Raw genomic sequence first — 20,403 nt, 5'->3', positions numbered from 1 at the left:
AGAGAATAGAAGCTCTTCCTCTGTTCTACTTGGTAGACCCTTCCTAAAGACCTCTAAATTCAAGTTAGATGCCTTCACCGGCACATATTCCTTTGAGGTCGGAGACAAGACTATCAAGTTCAATTTGGAAGAAGCCATGAAGCACCCTCCCGAAGAGCATTCCGTTCTCCGATGTGATGTAATCGATGAAGTGGTAGTGGAAGTACGAAGAGAAGGCCACAACAAGTTGTGCTACCCTATTGTTGAAGAGATGGATGACCAAGAGGGTGAACAAGAGCAAGTTGTTGAGAATGAACTCCATGAGCTTGATGAAAAGGAACCTCAGCTTGAGGCAAGGAGTGAACTGAAGCTTCTTCCATCTCATTTGAAGTATGCTTTCTTAGAGGACAACCAAAAGTTTCCGGTCATTATTGCTAGTGAGCTTTCTAGTGAAGAAGAAGGGAAGCTCCTAGATGTTCTAAGAAGGTATAAGAAGGCAATTGGTTGAAGCCTAGCCAATATTGTGGGGATTAACCCTCGCAAGTGCATGCATCGTATCTTTCTCCAAGAGGGAGCTCGGCTGGTTAGGCAACCACAAAGAAGGCTCAACCCAACCATCCTTGATGTGGTAAAGAAGGAGGTCACTAGGCTATTTGATGCCGGTATCATATACCCGATTTCTGATAGTGAGTGGGTGAGCCCAGTTCAGGTTGTTCCCAAGAAATCGGGCATCACTGCGGTTAAAAAGGATAATGGTGAAGTGGTCACCAAGAGAGTGCAAAACGCTTGGCGGATGTGCATCGATTATAGAAGGTTGAACGCCGCTACAAGGAAGGACCACTACCCTTTGCCCTTTATTGATCAGATGTTGGACCGATTGGCAGGTAAATCCCATTATTGCTTTCTTGATGGCTTCACTGGTTACTTCCAGATTCACATTGCTCCTGAGGATCAGGAAAAGACCACATTCACCTGTCCTTTTGGCACTTTTGCTTACAAAAGGATGCCATTTGGACTATGGTGCATGAATTGTGAATCACACTTTTCACAACTCGTACAACTAACCAGCAAGTGCACTGGGTCGTCCAAGTAATACCTTACGTGAGTAAGGGTCGAATCCAACAGAGATTGTTGGCTTGAAGCAATCTATGGTTATCTTGTAACTCTTAGTCAGGATATCAATTTGAATTGCGAGAAATAAAAGAGCATGAAATAAATACTTGTTCTGCAGTAATGGAGAATATGTTGGAGTTTTGGAGATGCTTTGTCTTCTGAATCTCTGCATTCCCCCTGTCTTCTTCTTCACGCACGCAAGGTTCCTCCTATGGCAAGCTGTATGTTGGTGGATCACCGTTGTCAATGGCTACCATCCGTCCTCTCAGTGAAAATGGTCCAGGTGCGCTGTCACCGCCCGGCTAATCATCTGTCGGTTCTCACTCATGCTGGAATAGGATCCATTGGTCCTTTTGCGTCTGTCACTACGCCTAACCTGTGTGAGTTTGAAGCTCGTCACAGTCATTCAATCCTTGAATCCTACTCAGAATACCACAGACAAGGTTTAGACTTTCCAGATTCTCAAGAATGCTGCCAATGGATTCTAGCTTATACCACAAAGATTCTGATTAAGGAACCCAAGAGATACTTATTCAATCTAATGTAGAACGGAGGTGGTTGTCAGGCACGCGTTCATAGGTTGAGAATGGTGATGAGTGTCACGGATTATCACATTCATCATATTGAAGTGCGAATAAATATCTTAGATAGAAACAAGCGTGTTTGAATGGAAAACAGAAGTAATTGTATTAATTCATTGAGACACAGCAGAGCTCCTCACCCCCAACAATGGAGTTTAGAGACTCATGCCATCAAAGAGTACAAAGTTCAGATCTAAAATGTCATGAGATGCAAAATAAATCTCTAAAAGTTGTTTAAATACTAAACTAGTAACCTAGGTTTATAGAAAATGAATAAACTAAGATAGATGGTGCAGAAATCCACTTCTGGGGCCCACTTGGTGTGTGCTGGGGCTGAGACTTAAGCTTTACACGTGCCTAGGCTGTTTCTGGAGTTAAACGCCAGGTTGTAACCTATTTCTGGCATTTAACGCCAGACTGCAACATGGAACTGGCGTTGAACGCCAGTTTACGTCATCTATCCTTGAGCAAAGTATGGACTATTATATATTCCTAGAAAGCCCTAGATGTCTACTTTCCAACGCAATTGAGAGCGCGCCAATTGGACTCTTGTAGCTCTAGAAAATTCATTCTGAGTGCAGAGAGGTCAGAATCCAACACCATCAGCAGTCCTTTTTCAGCCTGAATCAGATTTTTGCTCAGCTCCCTCAATTTCAGCCAGAAAATACCTGAAATTACAGAAAAACACACAAACTCATAGTAAAGTCCAGAAATATGAATTTTGCCTAGAAACTAATGAAAATATACTAAAAATCAATTAAAACATACTAAAAACTACCTGAAATTAACCCCAAAAAGCGTATAAAATATCCGCTCATCACAACACCAAACTTAAACTGTTGCTTGTTCCCAAGCAACTAGACAAATAAAATAGAATACAAATAATTCAAGAAGCAATAATATCTCAGAGTTTTTGAGTGAAGCTCAGAATCTAATTAGATGAGCGGGACTAGTAGCTTTTTGCTTTCGAACAGTTTTGGCATCTCACTTTATCCATTGAAGCTCAGAATGATTGGCATCTATAGAAACTTAAAATTTAGATAGTGTTATTGATTCTCCTAGTTCAGTATGTTGATTCTTGAACACAGCTACTTTATGAGTCTTGGCCGTGGCCCTAAGCACTTTGTTTTCCAGTATTACCACCGGATACATAAATGCCACAGACACATAATTGGGTGAACCTTTTCAGATTGTGACTCAGCTTTGCTAAAGTCTCCAATTAGAAGTGTCCAGGATTCTTAAGCACACTCTTCTTTTTGCTTTGGACCTTGACTTTAACCGCTCAGTCTCAAGTTTTTACTTGACACCTTCACGCCACAAGCACATGGTTAGGGACAGCTTGGTTTAGCCACTTAGGCCATGATTTGATTCCTTTAGGCCCTCCTATCCACTGATGCTCAAAGCCTTGGATCCTTTTTATTACCCTTGCCTTTTAGTTTTAAGGGCTATTGGCTTTTTCTGCTTGCTTTTTCTCCTTTTTTTTTCACCATTTTTTTTTCTTTTTTTTTTCTGCAAGCTTTTGTATTCACTGCTTTTTCTTGCTTCAAGAATCATTTTTATGATTTTTCAGATTATCAAATAACATTTCTCCTTTTTCATCATTCTTTCAAGAGCCAACATATTTAACATTCATAAACATCAAATTCAAAAGACATATGCACTGTTCAAGCATTCATTCAGAAGACAAAAAGCATTGCCACCACATGTAAATAATTAGAATTTTTCTTATTAAAAATTCGAAAAATATTGCATCCTTATTCTAAAGAAAATCTGCTATTTTATTCATGTTTAATGATGATGAGAAAAATAAATTATAGCTTAATTGGAGATAAAATCAAAATATAGATACTAATTACTACTACTCATATATAACTTCTAAGGTAAAACTCAAATAAGAACAATTATCACAGAGTTAAGGCTAAGATTAGAACTCAACAACCTTGAATTTGGGAGATGGATGCCTCTTTAGTCTGTGGAGTGCTTGGCCCTTCAAGAGATAGTTTCTAACGCTTTAATTCCTTCAGTTCACGCCCTTGCTCTTCTTGTTCTCTAAGCAATTTGCAGAGCATGCTATTTTGATTTTGCTGTTCTTCCTTCAGTTGATCCACAGCTTCTTGCAACTTGGTGACAGATGCTTCTAGGCGCTCCCAGTATTCAATTTGAGGGATTTCCGGGAGGAACTCCTCTGCTTTTCTCTTGATGGGGTCATCCTGCACTTGTTGTCTTTCCATAGACTTTTTGGTGATTGGTTGCTCAACTGAGATATACTTATCTACTCCCATCTTTATCCCAGCATCTTTACATAACAGAGAAACTAAGCTTGGATAGGCCAATTTGGCATCCTTGGAGTTCTTGTTTGCAATTTTGTAAAGCTCACAAGCAATCAGCTGATGAACTTCCACTTCTTTTTCCAGCATATTGCAATGAATCATCACTGCTCTTCTGATGGTGACTTCAGAGCGGTTGCTAGTGGGCAGTATAGAGCGCCCAATGAAGTCCAGCCAGCCTCTGGCGACTGGTTTGAGATCTCTTCTCTTGAGTTGGTTCGGGGCACCCTTTGTATTGGTTGTCCACTTGGCTCTAGGGAGGCATATGTCCTCTAGGATTTTATCCAAGCCTAGGTTTGATCTCATCATTCTCCTATTAAAGGAGTCTGGGTCATCTTGCAGTTGAGGCAGCTTGAAGATCTCCCTTATTTTATCAGGGTGGGTGTGAACAACCTTCCCTCTGACCAAAGTTCTATAGTCATAGAATGCGGTTTCAGCTATCCTCTGCCTATTTGTCTGCCATAGATTGGCATAGAATTCCTGAACCATGTTTCTTCCCACCTTTGTTTCAGGATTAGCTAGAACTTCCCAGCTCCTGTTTTGAATTTGTTCTTGGATCTCCGAATATTCATCTTCTTTCAGATCGAATTTAACTTCTGGGATCACTGACCTTAGACTCATTATTTTGTAAAAATGGTTTGAATGTTCTTTGGTTATGAACTTCCCTTGATTCCAAAGTGGTTTTGGAATGTTCTCTTTCTTGCCTCTTGAGTCGGTTTGTTTTCCCTTAGGAGCCATGATCTTAGTGGGTATTGGTTTAGTGATCACGGATAAACACACCAAACTTAGAGGTTTGCTTGTCCTCAAGCAAAAGAAAGGAAAGGAGAGGGAAAGAGGGAGAGCCAAGCGCAACTTGTGGAGGAGAGGGGGAGAGGCCGAAACAATATTTAAGGGGAAGGGGGTGGGTTTCGAAAATTATTTGAAAAAGATATGATAGAAAAAGTGATTTGGAAAAGATAAGTATGATAGGAAAAGATGTGATTTAAAATTGAAAAGATATGAAAGATATTTGAAAAAAATAAATCTGGATTTTGAAAAAGATAATGTGAAGATTTGAAAAAGATATTGATGAGTTGAAAAGATTTTAGAAGGAAAAGAGATAGATTTGTTTTGAAAAGGATTTGAAAATAATTTAAAGAGGATTAAGAAAAAGGGTTTATGAATTAAGATACATTTGATATCTTTTGAAAAGGATTTGAAAAATTAGGATTTGTAACATGTTTGTGCAAGAAATCATGAATTGAAACATAAAAAATGGAAAAAATTTGAATTGAAAACGAAATTGCTTACTCCCCACAATCCTGGCGTTAAACGCCCAACTTCTGCATGTTTTGGGCGTTTAACGCCCAGTTGCTACTTGGTTTGGGCGTTTAACGCCCAGCTGTTGCTTCTAGCTGGCGTTAAACGCCAGAAGCCCCTTTGTCACTGGGCGTTTTTCTAAACGCCCAGGATGCTGTAAATCTGGCGTTAAACGCCCAGAAGTTGCTTCTTTCTGGCGTTAAACGCCCAGATGGCTATCTTTACTGGCGTTAAACGCCCAATAGATGCTTCTTTTGGGCATTTAACGCCCAGTTGTGTTTCTTACTGGCGTTTTCTTGCCAATAAGCTCCTTTTTCCTGTTTTGTGCTCTGAATTCTTCTGTAACCCTGTGGACTTATGCAATTGATTCTTTACTTTGTTAATATTAAGCTCATATAAATAAAATGAGGAATAAAATAAAATAAAATAACAGAAAAATGTTTTACTAATGGCTGGGTTGCCTCCCAGCAAGCGCTTCTTTATTGTCTTTAGCTGGACCTTTGCTGAGCTTTTAATCTAACCTCAGGCTTGAGCACTCTTGCTCAACATTGCCTTCAAGATAGTGCTTGATTCTCTGTCCATTAATAATGAACTTCTTATCAGAATCAATGTCTTGAAGCTCCACATAACCATATGGTGATACACTTGTAATCAAATATGGTCCCCTCCACCGGGATTTCAGTTTCCCGGAGAATAGCCTGAGCCTGGAGTTAAACAACAGAACCTTTTCTCCTGGTTCAAAGACTCTAGATGACAGCTTTCTGTCATGCCACCTTTTTTATTTCTCTTTATAAAACTTGGCATTTTCGAAAGCAGCGAGTCTGAATTCCTCTAGCTCATTCAGCTGGAGCAATCTTTTTTCTCCAGTTAATTTGGCATCAAAGTTTAGAAATCTGGTTGCCCAGTAGGCCTTATGTTCCAGTTCTATGGGCAGATGACAGGCCTTACTATACACAAGTTGGTATGGAGAGGTCCCTATAGGAGTCTTGAATGCTGTTATGTAAGCCCACAGAGCATCATCCAAGCTTCTTGCCCAATCCTTTCTACGGGTACTTACAGTCCGTTCTAGGATTTTTTTTAGTTCTCTATTAGAAACTTCAGCTTGCCCATTTGTCTGTGGATGATATGGAGTCGCCACCTTGTGGCAAATCCCATACCGGACCATGGCAGAGTAAAGCTGTTTGTTGCAGAAGTGAGTGCCCCCATCACTGATTAGTACTCTAGGGACACCAAACCTGCTGAAGATATGTTTCTGGAGGAACTTCAGCACTGTTTTAGTATCATTGGTGGGTGTGGCAACGGCCTCTACCCATTTTGATACATAGTCGACTGCCACCAGAATATAAGTGTTTGAGTATGATGGTGGGAAAGGTCCCATGAAGTCAATTTCCCATACATCAAACAACTCAATCTCCAAGATTTCCTGTTGAGGTATGGCATAACCATGAGGCAGATTACCAGCTCTTTGGTAACTGTCACAGTTACATACAAACTCTCGGGAATCCCTATAGAATGTAGGCCAGTAGAAGCCACATTGGAGGACCTTGGTGGCTGTTCGCTCACCTCCGAAATGGCCTCTATATTGTGATCCATGGCAATGCCATAAGATCCTCTGTGCTTCTTCTCTAGGCACACACCTACGGATTATTCTGTCTGCACATCTCTTAAAGAGATAGGGTTCATCCCACAAGTAGTACTTTGCATCAGTAATTAATTTTTTCTTTTGTTGCCTGCTGTACTCCTTGGGTATGAACCTTGCAGCTTTATAGTTTGCAATATCTGCAAACCATGGTGTTTCCTGAATGGCAAACAAATGCTCATCCGGAAAGGTCTTAGATATCTCAATAGAGGGGGGAAACTCCCCTTCTACTGGTTCTATCCGGGACAGATGATCAGCCACTTGGTTCTCTGTCCCTTTTCTGTCTCTTATTTCTATATCAAACTCTTGTAGAAGCAACACCCATCTTATGAGCCTGGGTTTTGAATCCTGCTTTGTGAGTAGATATTTAAGAGCAGCATGGTCAGTGTACACAATCACTTTTGATCCTACTAAGTATGATCTAAACTTGTCAATGGAATAAACCACTGCAAGCAATTCTTTTTCTGTGGTTGTGTAATTTTTCTGGGCATCATTTAAAACACGGCTAGCATAATAAATGACATGCAGAAGCTTGTCATGCCTCTGCCCCAGTACTGCACCAATGGCGCGTGGTCACTGGCATCACACATTAATTCAAATGGTAAAGTCCAGTCTGGTGCAGAAATAACTGGTGCTGTGACCAGCTTAGCTTTCAGAGTCTCAAACGCTTGCAGACACTCTGTGTCAAACACAAATGGCGTGTCAGCAGCTAGCAGATTGCTTAGGGGTTTTGCAATTTTTGAAAAATCCTTTATAAACCTCCTGTAGAATCATGCATGCCCCAGAAAGCTTCTGATTGCCTTAACATTAGCAGGTGGTGGTAATTTTTCAATTACTTCCACTTTAGCTTGATCCACCTCTATCCCCTTGTTTGAAATTTTATGCCCAAGGACAATTCTTTCAGTCACCATAAAGTGACATTTTTCCCAGTTTAAAACTAGGTTGGTCTCTTGGCATCTTTTCAGAACAAGTGCTAAAAGGTCAAGGCAGGAGCTGAATGAGTCTCCAAATACTGAAAAGTCATCCATGAAGACTTCCAAAAATTTCTCTAACATATCAGAGAAGATAGAGAGCATGCACATCTGAAAGATTGCAGGTGCATTACACAGACCAAAAGGCATTCTTCTGTAAGCAAATACTCCAGAAGGACATGTGAATGCTGTTTTCTCTTGGTCCTGAGGATCTACTGCAATTTGGTTGTAACCTGAATAGCCATCCAAAAAGCAGTAATATTCATGACCTGCTAGTCTCTCTAGCATCTGGTCTATGAATGGTAAAGGAAAATGATCCTTTCTGATGGCTGTGTTGAGCCTTCTGTAGTCAATACACATGCGCCACCCTGTAACTGTTCTTGTAGGAACCAGTTCATTTTTTTCATTATGAACCACTGTCATGCCTCCCTTCTTGGGAACAACTTGAACAGGGCTCACCCAGGGGCTATCAGAAATAGGATAAATAATCCCAGCCTCCAGTAATTTGGTGACCTCTTTCTGTACCACTTCCTTCATGACTAGATTTAGCCGCCTCTGTGGTTGAACCACTGGCTTAGCATCATCCTCCAATAGGATTTTGTGCATGCATCTAGCTGGGCTTATGCCCTTAAGGTCACTTATGGACCACCCAAGAGCTATCTTGTGTGTCCTTAGCACTTGAATTAGTGCTTCTTCTTCCAGTGGGTTTAAAGCAGAGCTTATGATCACTGGAAAAGTGTCACCTTCTCCCAGAAATGCATATTTCAGGGATGGTGGTAATGGCTTGAGCTCGGGTTTAGGAGGTTTCTCCTCTTCCTGAGGAAGTCTCAGAGGCTCTTTTAATTCCTCTGAACCCTCCAAATCAGGCTGAACATCTTTAAAGATGTCTTCCAGCTCTGATTCGAGACTCTCAGCCATGTTGACCTCCTCTACCAAAGAGTCAATGAGATCAACTTTCATGCAGTCTTTTGGTGTGTCTGGATGCTACATGGCCTTGACAGCATTCAACTTAAACTCATCCTCATTGACTCTCAGGGTTACTTCCCCCTTTTGGACATCAATGAGAGTTCGTCCAGTTGCTAGGAAAGGTCTTCCTAGAATGAGAGTAGCACTCTTGTGCTCCTCCGTTTTCAGCACCACAAAGTCAGTGGGAAAGGCGAATGGCCCAACCCTGACAATCATGTCCTCAATCACACCTGATGGGTATTTAATGGAGCCATCAGCAAGTTGGAGACATATCCAGGTTGGTTTAACTTCTTCAGTTAAACCAAGCTTTCTGATAGTGGATGCAGGTATTAGGTTGATGCTTTCCCCAAGATCACATAAAGCTGTCTTGGTGCAATTACCCTCTAATATGCATGGTATTAGAAAGCTTCCGAGATCTTTAAACTTTTCTGGAAAGCTTTTCAAGATGACTGCACTGCATTCTTCAGTAAGGAGAACTCTTTCAGTTTCTCTCCAATCCTTCTTATGACTTAAGATCTCCTTCATGAACTTGGCATAAGAAGGTATTTGCTCAAGTGCCTCTGCAAATGGAACCTTTATTTCAAGAGTCCTGAGATAATCTGCAAAGCGAGCAAATTGCTTATCCTGCTCCTTTTGGCGGAGTTTTTGAGGATAAGGTATCTTGGCTTTATATTCCTCAACCTTAGTTGCTGCAGGTTTATTTCCTACAGAGGTGGTTGGAGAAGCCTTTTTAGAGGGGTTGTTATCAGCATTTGTGTGTGTCTGATCCCTCACTGGCATTTGAATGCCAGGTATAGAAGCTGGAGTGGCGTTGGACGCCAACTCCTTACTTGTTCCTGGCGTTTGAACGCCAGAACTGAGCTTCCATTGGGCGTTTGACGCCAAATCCTTGCTTGTTTCTGGCGTTTGAACGCCAGAGTTATTCCTCTCTGGGCTCTTACTGTCCTCAGAGGGATTTTGGATAGCAGGTTGTTCATTTCTTGGCTACCTGCTGCCTTGAAGTGAGGTATTTAATGTTTTTCCACTTCTTAATTGAATTGCTTGGCACTCTTTCGTTATTTGTTTTGATAACTACTGTTATGTTTGCTTCAACTGTACTTCCATATTCAGATTAGCTATTCTTGTGTCTTGTAGTATCTCCTTGAATTCGGCCAGCTGTTTTGTTAGAAAGTTTAATTACTGATTGAATTCAGTAATTTGTTCTGCAGGACTGAGTTCAGCAGTTACTATTTTAGCCTCTTCTTTCATGGAAGATTCACTGCTTAGGTACAGATGCTGATTTCTGGCAACTGTATCAATAAGCTCTTGAGTCTCTTCAATTGTCTTTCTCATGTGTATAGATCCACCAGCTGAGTGATCTAGAGAAATTTGAGCTTTCTCTATAAGCCCATAATAGAAGATGTCTAACTGCACCCACTCTGAAAACATTTCAGAGGGGCATTTTCTTAGCATCTCTCTATATCTCTCCCAGGCATCATAAAGAGATTTATTATCTCCTTGTTTAAAGCCTTGGATGTCCAGTCTTAGCTGTGTCATCCGTTTTGGAGGGAAGTATTGATTCAGGAATTTTTCTGACAGCTGTTTCCATGTCCTTATGCTAGCCTTAGGTTGGTTATTTAACCATCTCTTAGCTTGGTCTTTTACAGCAAATGGAAATAGTAATAATCTATAGACATCTTGATTTACTTCCTTATCATGTACTGTGTCAGCAATCTATAAAAACTGTACCAGAAACTCTGTAGGTTCTTCTTGTGGAAGACCGGAATACTGGCAACTTTGCTGCACCATAATAATAAGCTGAGGATTCAACTCAAAGCTACTGACTCCAATGGAGGGTATACAGATACTACTCCCATATGAAGCAGTAGTGGGGTTGGCATATGACCCCAGAGTCCTTCTGGACTGTTTATTTCCACTTAGATCCATGATGGAGAAAAGGGAATTGATATGAATAGCAAATAGAATATATTTTTATTATTATTTTTTTTTTGTAAAAAGGGAATGAATAAATAAATAATAAAAGAAAAGAGAATAAAATAGTTTGAAACTAAATATAGAATTCGAAAATTAAGAACAAAAAAATTAAGACTAAAATAATTACTTAATTAAGAAGATTTGAAAAATTTTGGATATGATTTTTGAAAAAGATTTTAAATTTTGAAATAAAAATCTGAATTTTAAAAGTAATTTTCGAAAATTCACTTTAAAATAGAGAGAAATGATATTTTTGAATTTAATGAGGAAAGAGAAAAACAATAAAATGGCACAAGACTTAAAATTTTTTGATCTACTGTTCCTTATTTTCGAAAATTTTGGAGGAAAAACACCAAGAAACACCAAACTTAAAAATTTTAAGATCAAGACACAAGGAAAACTCAAGAACACCTTGAAGACTCACAAGAACAACAAGAACATGAAGAAAAAACACCAAACTTAAATTTTTTTTTTTTAGAAAATCACAATAAAATTTTCGAAAACTAAAGCAAAGTTAACAAGAAAACACCAAACTTAAAGTTTGGCACAAGATTTAATCAAAGAAAAATTATTTTTAAAGAAGTTTTTAAAAAGGAGATAGCCAATTACCAAGAACATAAGCACAACGCTCTAGCCAATTGAGCTATAAATTTAAAGTGTTTTAGCAAAGGTATTTAATGTATAAAAATATTTTATTTTTAAATTTTTTTTTGAATACTGATAATTTTGAAAACGCACAAGAAAAACAAGAAAAAATACAAAACAAGAAAAACTAAAGATCAAACAAGGAAAATACACAAGAACAACTTGAAGATTAAGAAAGAACTAAGAACATATAATTCGAAAAATTGGAAGAAAAATAAAATCATGCAATTGACACCAAACTTAAATTATAAAACTAAACTCAACAAAAGACTAAATCATGAAGTTACTGGTTAAAAAAAATTTCTGAAAATAATTTAGAAAAATAAAATAAGGATTTCAAAATTTTGACCAAAAACAATAATAGAAGACTCTAAACCAAAAAGAAAAATTTTTCCTGATCTAAGCAACAAAATAAACCGTCAGTTGTCCAAACTCGAACAATCCCCGGCAACGGCGCCAAAAACTTGGTGCACAAATTGTGAATCACACTTTTCACAACTCGTACAACTAACCAGCAAGTGCACTGAGTCGTCCAAGTAATACCTTACGTGAGTAAGGGTCGAATCCCACGGAGATTGTTGGCTTGAAGTAATCTATGGTTATTTTGTAACTCTTAGTCAGGATATAAATTATATTTATCAATTTGAATTGCGAGAAATAAAAGAGCATGAAATAAATACTTGTTCTACAGTAATGGAGAATATGTTGGAGTTTTAGAGATGCTTTGTCTTCTGAATCTCTGCTTTCCCCCTGTCTTCTTCTTCACGCACGCAAGGTTCCTCCTATGGCAAGCTGTATGATGGTGGATCACCGTTGTCAATGGCTACCATCCGTCCTCTTAGTGAAAATGGTCCAGGTGCGCTGTCACCGCCCGGCTAATCATCTGTCGATTCTCACTCATGCTGGAATAGGATCCATTGGTCCTTTTGCATCTGTCACTACGCCCAACCTGTGTGAGTTTGAAGCTCGTCACAGTCATTCAATCCTTGAATCCTACTCAGAATACCACAGACAAGGTTTAGACTTTCCGAATTCTCAAGAATGCTGCCAATGGATTCTAGCTTATACCACAAAATTCTGATTAAAGAACCCAAGAGATACTTATTCAATCTAATGTAGAACAGAGGTGGTTGTTAGGCACGCATTCATAGGTTGAGAATGGTGATGAGTGTCACGGATTATCACATTCATCATATTGAAGTGCGAATAAATATCTTAGATAGAAACAAGCGTGTTTGAATGGAAAACAGAAGTAATTGTATTAATTCATCGAGACACAGCAGAGCTCCTTACCCCCAACAATGGATTTTAGAGACTCATGCCGTCAAAGAGTACAAAGTTCAGATCTAAAATGTCATGAGATGCAAAATAAATCTCTAAAAGTTGTTTAAATACTAAACTAGTAACCTAGGTTTACAGAAAATGAATAAACTAAGATAGATGGTGCAGAAATCCACTTCTGGGGCCCACTTGGTGTGTGCTGGGGCTGAGACTTAAGCTTTACACGTGCCTAGGCTGTTTCTGGAGTTAAACGCCAGGTTGTAACCTGTTTCTGGAGTTTAACGCCAGACTACAACATGGAACTGGCGTTGAACGCCAGTTGACATCATCTATCCTTGAGCAAAGTATGGACTATTATATATTGCAGGAAAGTCCTGGATGTCTACTTTCCAACGCAATTGAGAGCGCGCCAATTGGACTTCTGTAGCTCTAGAAAATCCATTTCGAGTGCAGAGAGGTCAGAATCCAACAGCATCAGCAGTTCTTTTTCAGCCTGAATAAGATTTTTGCTCAGCTCCCTCAATTTCAGCCAGAAAATACTTGAAATTACAGAAAAACACACAAACTCATAGTAAAGTCCAGAAATATGAATTTTGCCTAGAAACTAATGAAAATATACTAAAATCCAATTAAAACATACTAAAAACTACCTGAAATTAACCCCAAAAAGTGTATAAAATATCCGCTCATCAGACTATGCAATGCACCTGCTATTTTTCAGCGGTGTATGACCAGTGTCTTTTCCGATCTGATGGAGAATTGTCTGGAAGTCTTTATGGATGACTTCAGTGTTTATGGAACTTCTTTTGATTGTTGCTTAGAGAACTTGGCCAAAGTCTTAGTTAGATGTGTTGACACTAACCTTGTCTTGAATTTCGAAAAATGTCATTTCATGGTAAGACAAGGTATAGTGTTAGGACATGTAGTATCTAATGAAGGCATTTCTATAGACCCGGCCAAGGTCAATGTTATCACCACTTTACCTCACCCCACATTTTTGAGGGAGGTCCACTTGTTTTTAGGATATGCAGGATTTTACAGGCACTTTATTAAGGATTTTCAGCAAGATTGCTTTGCCATTGTTGCGCCTACTCCAAAAAGATGTGGACTTTGAGTTTGACAGTGCATGTGTGAGTGCATTTGAGGAGTTAAGGAGAGTTCTTACCACGGCACCAATTGTGCGAGGCCCCAACTGGACGCAGCCATTCGAGATAATGTGCGATGCGTCAAACCATGTTGTAGGTGTTGCGCTTGCACAGCGTGATGGTAAACTCCCTTATGTCATTACTTATTATTCTAAAACATTGGATGCGGCACAATCCAACTATACCACTACAGAAAAGGAACTCCTAGCTATTGTTCATGCTTTAGATAAATTCAGATCTTAATTGCTAGGGTCCAAGATAGTGGTATACACGGATCAAGCAGCTTTAAAGTACTTATTAACAAAGAATGAGTCAAAACCTAGGCTCATACGTTGGATCTTGCTCTTGCAAGAGTTCGACATTGAGATTAGGGATCGAAGTGGGTCCCAAAATTTGGTTGCGGATCATTTAAGCCGCCTTGAGAACTTAAAATATGACCCACTTCTGATTGATGACTCATTCCCATTGGATAGTTTGCATGCTGTGTCGGATAGCTTTCCTTGGTTTGCACCAATGGTGAACTACTTGGTTGCTAAGATCTTCCCTCCTAACTTTTTTAAACACCAACGGGACAAGTTGAGGAGTGATTTCAAATACTACATTTGGGATGACCCTCACTTGTGGAAGAGGGGAGTGGACCAAGTAATTCGAAGATGTGTCCCGAATCTGAAATCCAACCCATTCTTGAAGCTTGCCATTCGTCCGAGTGTGGCGGCCACTTTGGCCCACAACGGACAGCTAAAAAGGTGTTGGATTTTGGATTCTGGTGGCCAACCTTATTCAAGGATGCTAACCGATTCTGTGTGTCGTGCCATCAGTGTCAGAAGTCGGGAAATACGTCCCAAAGGGATGAAATGCCTCAACAACCGATATTATTCTGTGAGATATTTGATGTATGGGGCATAGACTTTATGGGACCATTTCCCAACTCAAGTGGGTATCTACATATTCTGTTAGCAGTTTACTACGTGTCAAAGTGGGTAGAAGCAATACCTACTCGTCTTGATGACACCAATACCGTGATTTCTTTTATTAGGAATAATATTGTATGCCGTTATGGGTCGCCACGAGCAATCGTGAGCGACCAAGGATCCCACTTTTGTAACAGGAAAGTAGAGGCACCACTCAAGCGCTATGGGATATTGCATAAGGTTGCTACTGCTTATCTCCCCCAAACCAACGGACAAGCGGAGGTGTCCAACCGGGAGATTAAGCGAATTTTGGAGAAAGTGGTAAATCCACAAAGGAAGGATTGGAGCTTCCGGTTAGGAGATGCACTATGGGCGTATAGGACGGCCTACAAGACTCCGTTGGGGATGAGTCCCTTACAGATTATCTATGGTAAGGCATGCCACCTTCCGGTGGAAATTGAGCATAAAGCCTATTGAGCGGTAAAGCAGTGTAACATGGATTTCACCAAGGCGGGTATAGCTAGAAAATTGCAACTAGAGGAGCTTGAATGCCTGAGGATGGAGGCATATGAGAATGCCCGGATCTACAAGGAAAAGACTAAGGCCTTTCATGATCACCATATCCGAAGGAAGGATTTTCAAGAAGGTGATGAGGTTCTCCTCCATAATTCGAGGCTTAGATTCATGCCTAGCAAGCTCTGTTCTAGATGGGAAGGACCCTTCAAGGTGAAAGAGATAAAGTCCTATGGAGTAGTAGAATTGTTTGACCCTCAAAGTGACACAACTTTCAAAGTGATTGGACATAGAGTGAAGAAGTACCATGGTTACAAGTCACCAAGAGAAGTGGAAGTGCTCCTACTGGAGGATGCACCAAAAGAAGAAGAAGCGTAAGCTCAGGAACGTCCAACTTAATGACGTAAAATAAAAGTGCTAGGTGGGAGACACCCCACCACGATATGTTTTGACATAGTAGGTTTTGTTGAGTTTGTTTGAATGTTGTGATATTCATTAGGATTCTATCAATCTTGGAAAATTTTGTTGTATTAGTTGTGTTGAGGAAATACTTTATCTTGAGTGTCGTATGATTTTGTGAGTGTTTTCTCAACCTATCTAGCTAATTGCATGCCAAGAATGTGTTGAATTGCATTTTTCTCTATGTTGTTAAAAAAAACGGGGGGCATCCGCGCGCGAGCGTGTTGTGCGCGCGCATCGGTGTTGTATCTCACACTCCTGGTACAAAAACCAGAGAGTTATGCCCACTTGGTGCCGACTTCGTGCCAGGCATCCCACGCGCAAGCGTGCGTGACGCTTGCGCGCCCCTTGAAACTTCGCCATCGACACGCAAGCGCACTGTGCACACGCGCGTCGGGTGTGCATTCTGAACTCTTTGGTACAAAAATCAGAGAGTTGTGCCAAAGTTGTGCCTATTCTGTGCCCGCGACCTGACGCGCAAGCGTACATGACGTGTCCGCATCGGTCGCCACCTTCATCAAGCACGCGTACGCGTACTGTGCGCGTCCGCGTCGCCTGTGCTGCATGCCAACTCTGGTACAAAAACCAGAGAGTTAGGCCTACTTCGTGCCAACTCTGTGCCAGGGGCACAACTTCCTTCACGCGTACGCGCCCTTGACGCGTACGCGTCCCTCGCTCAACCCTCATCGACGCGCAAGCACACTGTTTGCGCGCGCGTCAATCGCGCAACCAAGTTTTAAGACTGGCGCGCCCTGCTACTTCTTTCTTTTTCTCATCTCTTTTCTACTTCTCTTTCTTCTTTCTTCCATAACCTCTTCTCCCTTCTTCTTCTCCCATACTCCACCACCATTGTCTCCGGCCACTTACCGGTGACCACCACCACCTCCGGTGGCACTACATCTCTCCTCTCTCCTTCTCATTTTTCACAAAAACTCCACCTTGTTCTTTTTCCCCTCTCAAGGATTTACTTCTTCTACATCTCATCTCTTGCTCTCTTTTCATATTCTCTTCTTTTAGTTACATGTTTCTTTTTGTTGATTCTCTTATTTTCTCTTTTAGTTGCATGATTATACTACTTGATTTTTGCTTGTTTACTTTTTCTTTTTCTTGTTTTTCCATTGATGTTGGACTTGAGTTTTTAATTTGCTTTGATAGATCTTCTTGTTATCTTTCATTATCTTTGTAAGTAGGTGATGTTGTGTTGATGATTGATATTTCATTTTGGGGCTCTAATTGATTGAGTATCTCATATTTTCTCATTGCTTGATAACTGCACGTCAAGTGTTTGAGGAAATGCACGAATGCCATTTTGGTTTATTTTGGTCATACACCTTCAATTTGGTGCTTCCTCCTCATTCACTTGCTCTCTTCTAAGTGCATTGAGTCCACTTTGCTTTATGCTTGCCAATTAGATACTCATTAAACATGACTTTCTCTTTGTTATGGATGCTTGAGATTACTCTTCTCATGCCATATTACATGCTTTACTCACTCTTGTATCCCATGCTAAGTGTTGTGACCCATGCCTCTATAGTTGTTCTGATGCACAATTTCTTTTGGGCATTACTTCTCACTTGCATGTTGTTTTCTTTGAGATGATTCTTTTGGTTTTAATGTTTTCCCTTTCCTCTTCCTTTTTCAGGATGGCCACCAAGAAAGGCAAGGAGAAAGCACCAAGGAAACCGGCCACAAAGAGTGCACCCCAAAAGTCAACCTCCAAGGCACACCCTACACTAAGAGCTAAACCCTTATCTAAGAAGGTGATGGGTGAAAATAAGATTTTCACACCAAAACTCACCGGCAAGTGTACCGGGTTGCATCATGTAGTAAAACTCACTTAGAGTGAGGTCGATCCCACAGGGATTGATGGATCAAGTAACTTTAGTGAGTGATTAGTCTAGTCAAGCTAACATTAGTGAATTGAATGAGAATTGGATAACAGAATGTAAATGACAAGAAATTTAAAGTTGCAGAAAGTAAATGAGCAGAAACGTAAAGAGGAAGGAATGTAAATTGGAAAAATCTTAAATGACAAGAAAAGTAAATTGCATAAAATGTAAAGGGGGCTGGGTGCTGGAAAGTTAAATGAAAGTAGTAAATCAGTAACTTAGAGCAATTGCAGAAAATGTAAACCTGCAGGAAATATAAATCAAGCTCACAGCAAACATCAAATGTAAAATACAGAGGAACAGGAAGATTTAAATTGCATGAAAGTAAATTGGAAGCAATGGGAATAGAAAGCAATGAGAACAGAAGATTAAAATCAAGCTCAATGTAAATTGAATTGTGAAATTGCAGAAAAGGGAAACTTGCAGAAGAAGATTATCAGAAACTGAAATTTGCATAAGCTAAATTGAATTACCAAAAATGCAGAAAAATTATAAGTGTTTCAAAGAGGAGTTTTTATTCTACCCTACTCCTAATACTCTCAAGCAGAGCCAGCCTTCTTAATGAAATGGAAATGATGCCTTTATATAGGCTTTACAAAATAAAAATGAAATTGAAATTGAAATCAAAATCAAATATACAAATTAAATGAAATTCCTAATCTATCTTGTTCTTGTGCCTTTGAGTGATGATATGGGCTTTGCTTGCTTTGGATTTGAATGAGAGTGGATCCGGATGAATTTGGTGACTTGGGTCTATGAAGAATTGGATCCAAGATGGCACTTGATTGAAAATGGTCCATGGGTCCTAGCTCCAGTGGAGCGCTCAGTGAGGATTATCAACGTAGCGCTACATGCCTTGTCATGCTTCCCTTGCGTGGTTGCAACTCCTCAGTGCCCAGTTGGAAGATGCAACGTATCGCTATACTTGGTGTGAGGTCCCCCCTTTCGAGCCTTGGTTGCTCCTCTTTTTATGCCAAAGCGCTCAGTTAAGAGAAGAGAACGTAGCGCTACTTTTATGCCTTGGTTTCCCTCTTCGAACCTTGGCTGTTTCACTTTGGGGGTGCCGCGCCTTGTTTTTCTTTTGAGCCATGCTCGAAAAAGGTAGAAGGAGTTAACGTAGCGCTCACTTCAATTGAGCGTTGGTGCCTTGTAGTTGAGCGCTTCGTTTTGATTGTCAACGTAGCGCCCTTGCTCCCCTTGCTTGCCTTTTCTTCTTTGATGCCTTGCCCGAGAATGCTTGCTTTTTTGAACGGGACGCTCCCTTTAGTAAACGCTAGGCTTCCAATTTAATTCACGTAGCGTTTTCTTTAATGAACGCTAATGTTCATTCATGCTTTTAATCAATAATGCCAATGTATAAATGTTAAAGCATTTGCCAATTGGCTTTAATTTAATAATGAAATGCATGCTTTAAGTAATGCCATTGCCAATTTTGGTATTAATGATTTAATGCTTCATGCATGCATTAATTCTCACTTAGCATTAATGATTAAATGCATGCATACTTTCATTAGCCGTGGCATTTATTCATTTAATGAATAAGCCAATGATACTAGTATGACTAAGCCAACGTAGCATGCATTCATTTAATTCATTCTCAATTAAATGCATGCCTTAGATATTAATTCATGCATGCATAAGGCATTAGCGCATGCCATGGCTTCGTGGTCATGGGCCATGCTTTTAAAAGCGTGGCCTAAGGCATCAAAGTGTGCTCCAACTTCAAAGTGTTCTCCAAAATTTTTTTTCTCCTTTTTAGCTTATTTTGTGCTTTTTTGCTTCTTTTTCTTCTTATTTCCTACAAAGTTTATCAAATCAAAAGATCAAAGAAATATACCATTTAAGCACAAAAGAATGCAATATTTAAGCACAAATCATCAATTTCTTGTATGAAAAAGCATAGAAAAATATGACATGATGACATGTCATCAGAAGGCAAAGGCATCCGCTCCTATTGATGAAAAAGAGAAGAGCAAACCGGCAAGGGATTCTTCAAGGTTCCCCAACCGCTTCTGTGAACTTGTGTTCCCCGCCATGGTTGAGAGGAACTATCATTCCGAGCATCTACTCGCCCCGCTGGACAAGGTTGCTCATTGTATCCTGCCCTGCATTGAGCGATGAGGATGGGAGTTTCTTCTGAGAAAACTACAAGAGGTCAACCTCTCGTGGGTGGTAAAGTTTTACACTAACTACCATCTCCCCTCTCTTCAATCGGTATATGTGAGCCGGAAGCAAGTCCCGATTTCAGAAGAGGCTATTCAGCAAGTGCTTAATGTCCTACCGGTACCAAGAGAAATGGATGGCTACCAAGAGGTCTTACGTCAGCGGAGTGAGTTTGGGTTTGATTGGGACTCGATTCTTTGAGTCATTGTTGAACCAGAGACATTTTGGACACAAGGTCAACTCCGGATGCGGCCCAAGTGCATTAATGCACGTTACCTCACTGTGGAAGCTAGAGCTTGGGCCCAGATCCTATCTCACTATGTGCTACCTAGCACCCACAAGTCGTCCTTCACGGCGGACCTCACCTTGCTTGTTTGGTGTGTTCTCACGGAGAGACCAGTGAACATTCCACTTCTTATCAAGCAAATGATGGGCCAAGTCTATGTCCAGGGTAATTTTCCATTTCTAGCATTGGTATCTGATTTAGTCGCTGTTGCGGGTATTCCTTGGGAAACGATGGACACGAAGGCTATGATTTCGGCTAAGGG

The 20,403-nt window shown here is 40.3% G+C and overlaps 1 protein-coding gene across 1 annotated transcript; it reads left to right on the top strand.

The window, feature by feature from the left end:
* Positions 1 to 15,326: 15,326 nt before the first annotated feature.
* On the top strand, positions 15,327 to 15,722 carry LOC112763325 (uncharacterized). The gene has a single exon (XM_025809025.1). It carries the CDS (start codon positions 15,327 to 15,329, stop codon positions 15,720 to 15,722), a length of 396 nt encoding a protein of 131 aa, XP_025664810.1.
* The last annotated feature ends 4,681 nt before the right edge of the window (positions 15,723 to 20,403 follow it).

This window comes from Arachis hypogaea, chromosome 17 (genome assembly GCF_003086295.3).
Source record: "Arachis hypogaea cultivar Tifrunner chromosome 17, arahy.Tifrunner.gnm2.J5K5, whole genome shotgun sequence".
NCBI classification, from domain to species: domain Eukaryota; kingdom Viridiplantae; phylum Streptophyta; class Magnoliopsida; order Fabales; family Fabaceae; genus Arachis; species Arachis hypogaea.
This window is presented reverse-complemented; position numbering and strand designations above follow the sequence as displayed.

What these genes read in the sequence shown, in the direction of transcription:
- LOC112763325 (XM_025809025.1), top strand. Translation starts at nt 15,327, where the DNA reads ATGGATTTCACCAAGGCGGGTATAGCTAGAAAATTGCAACTAGAGGAG.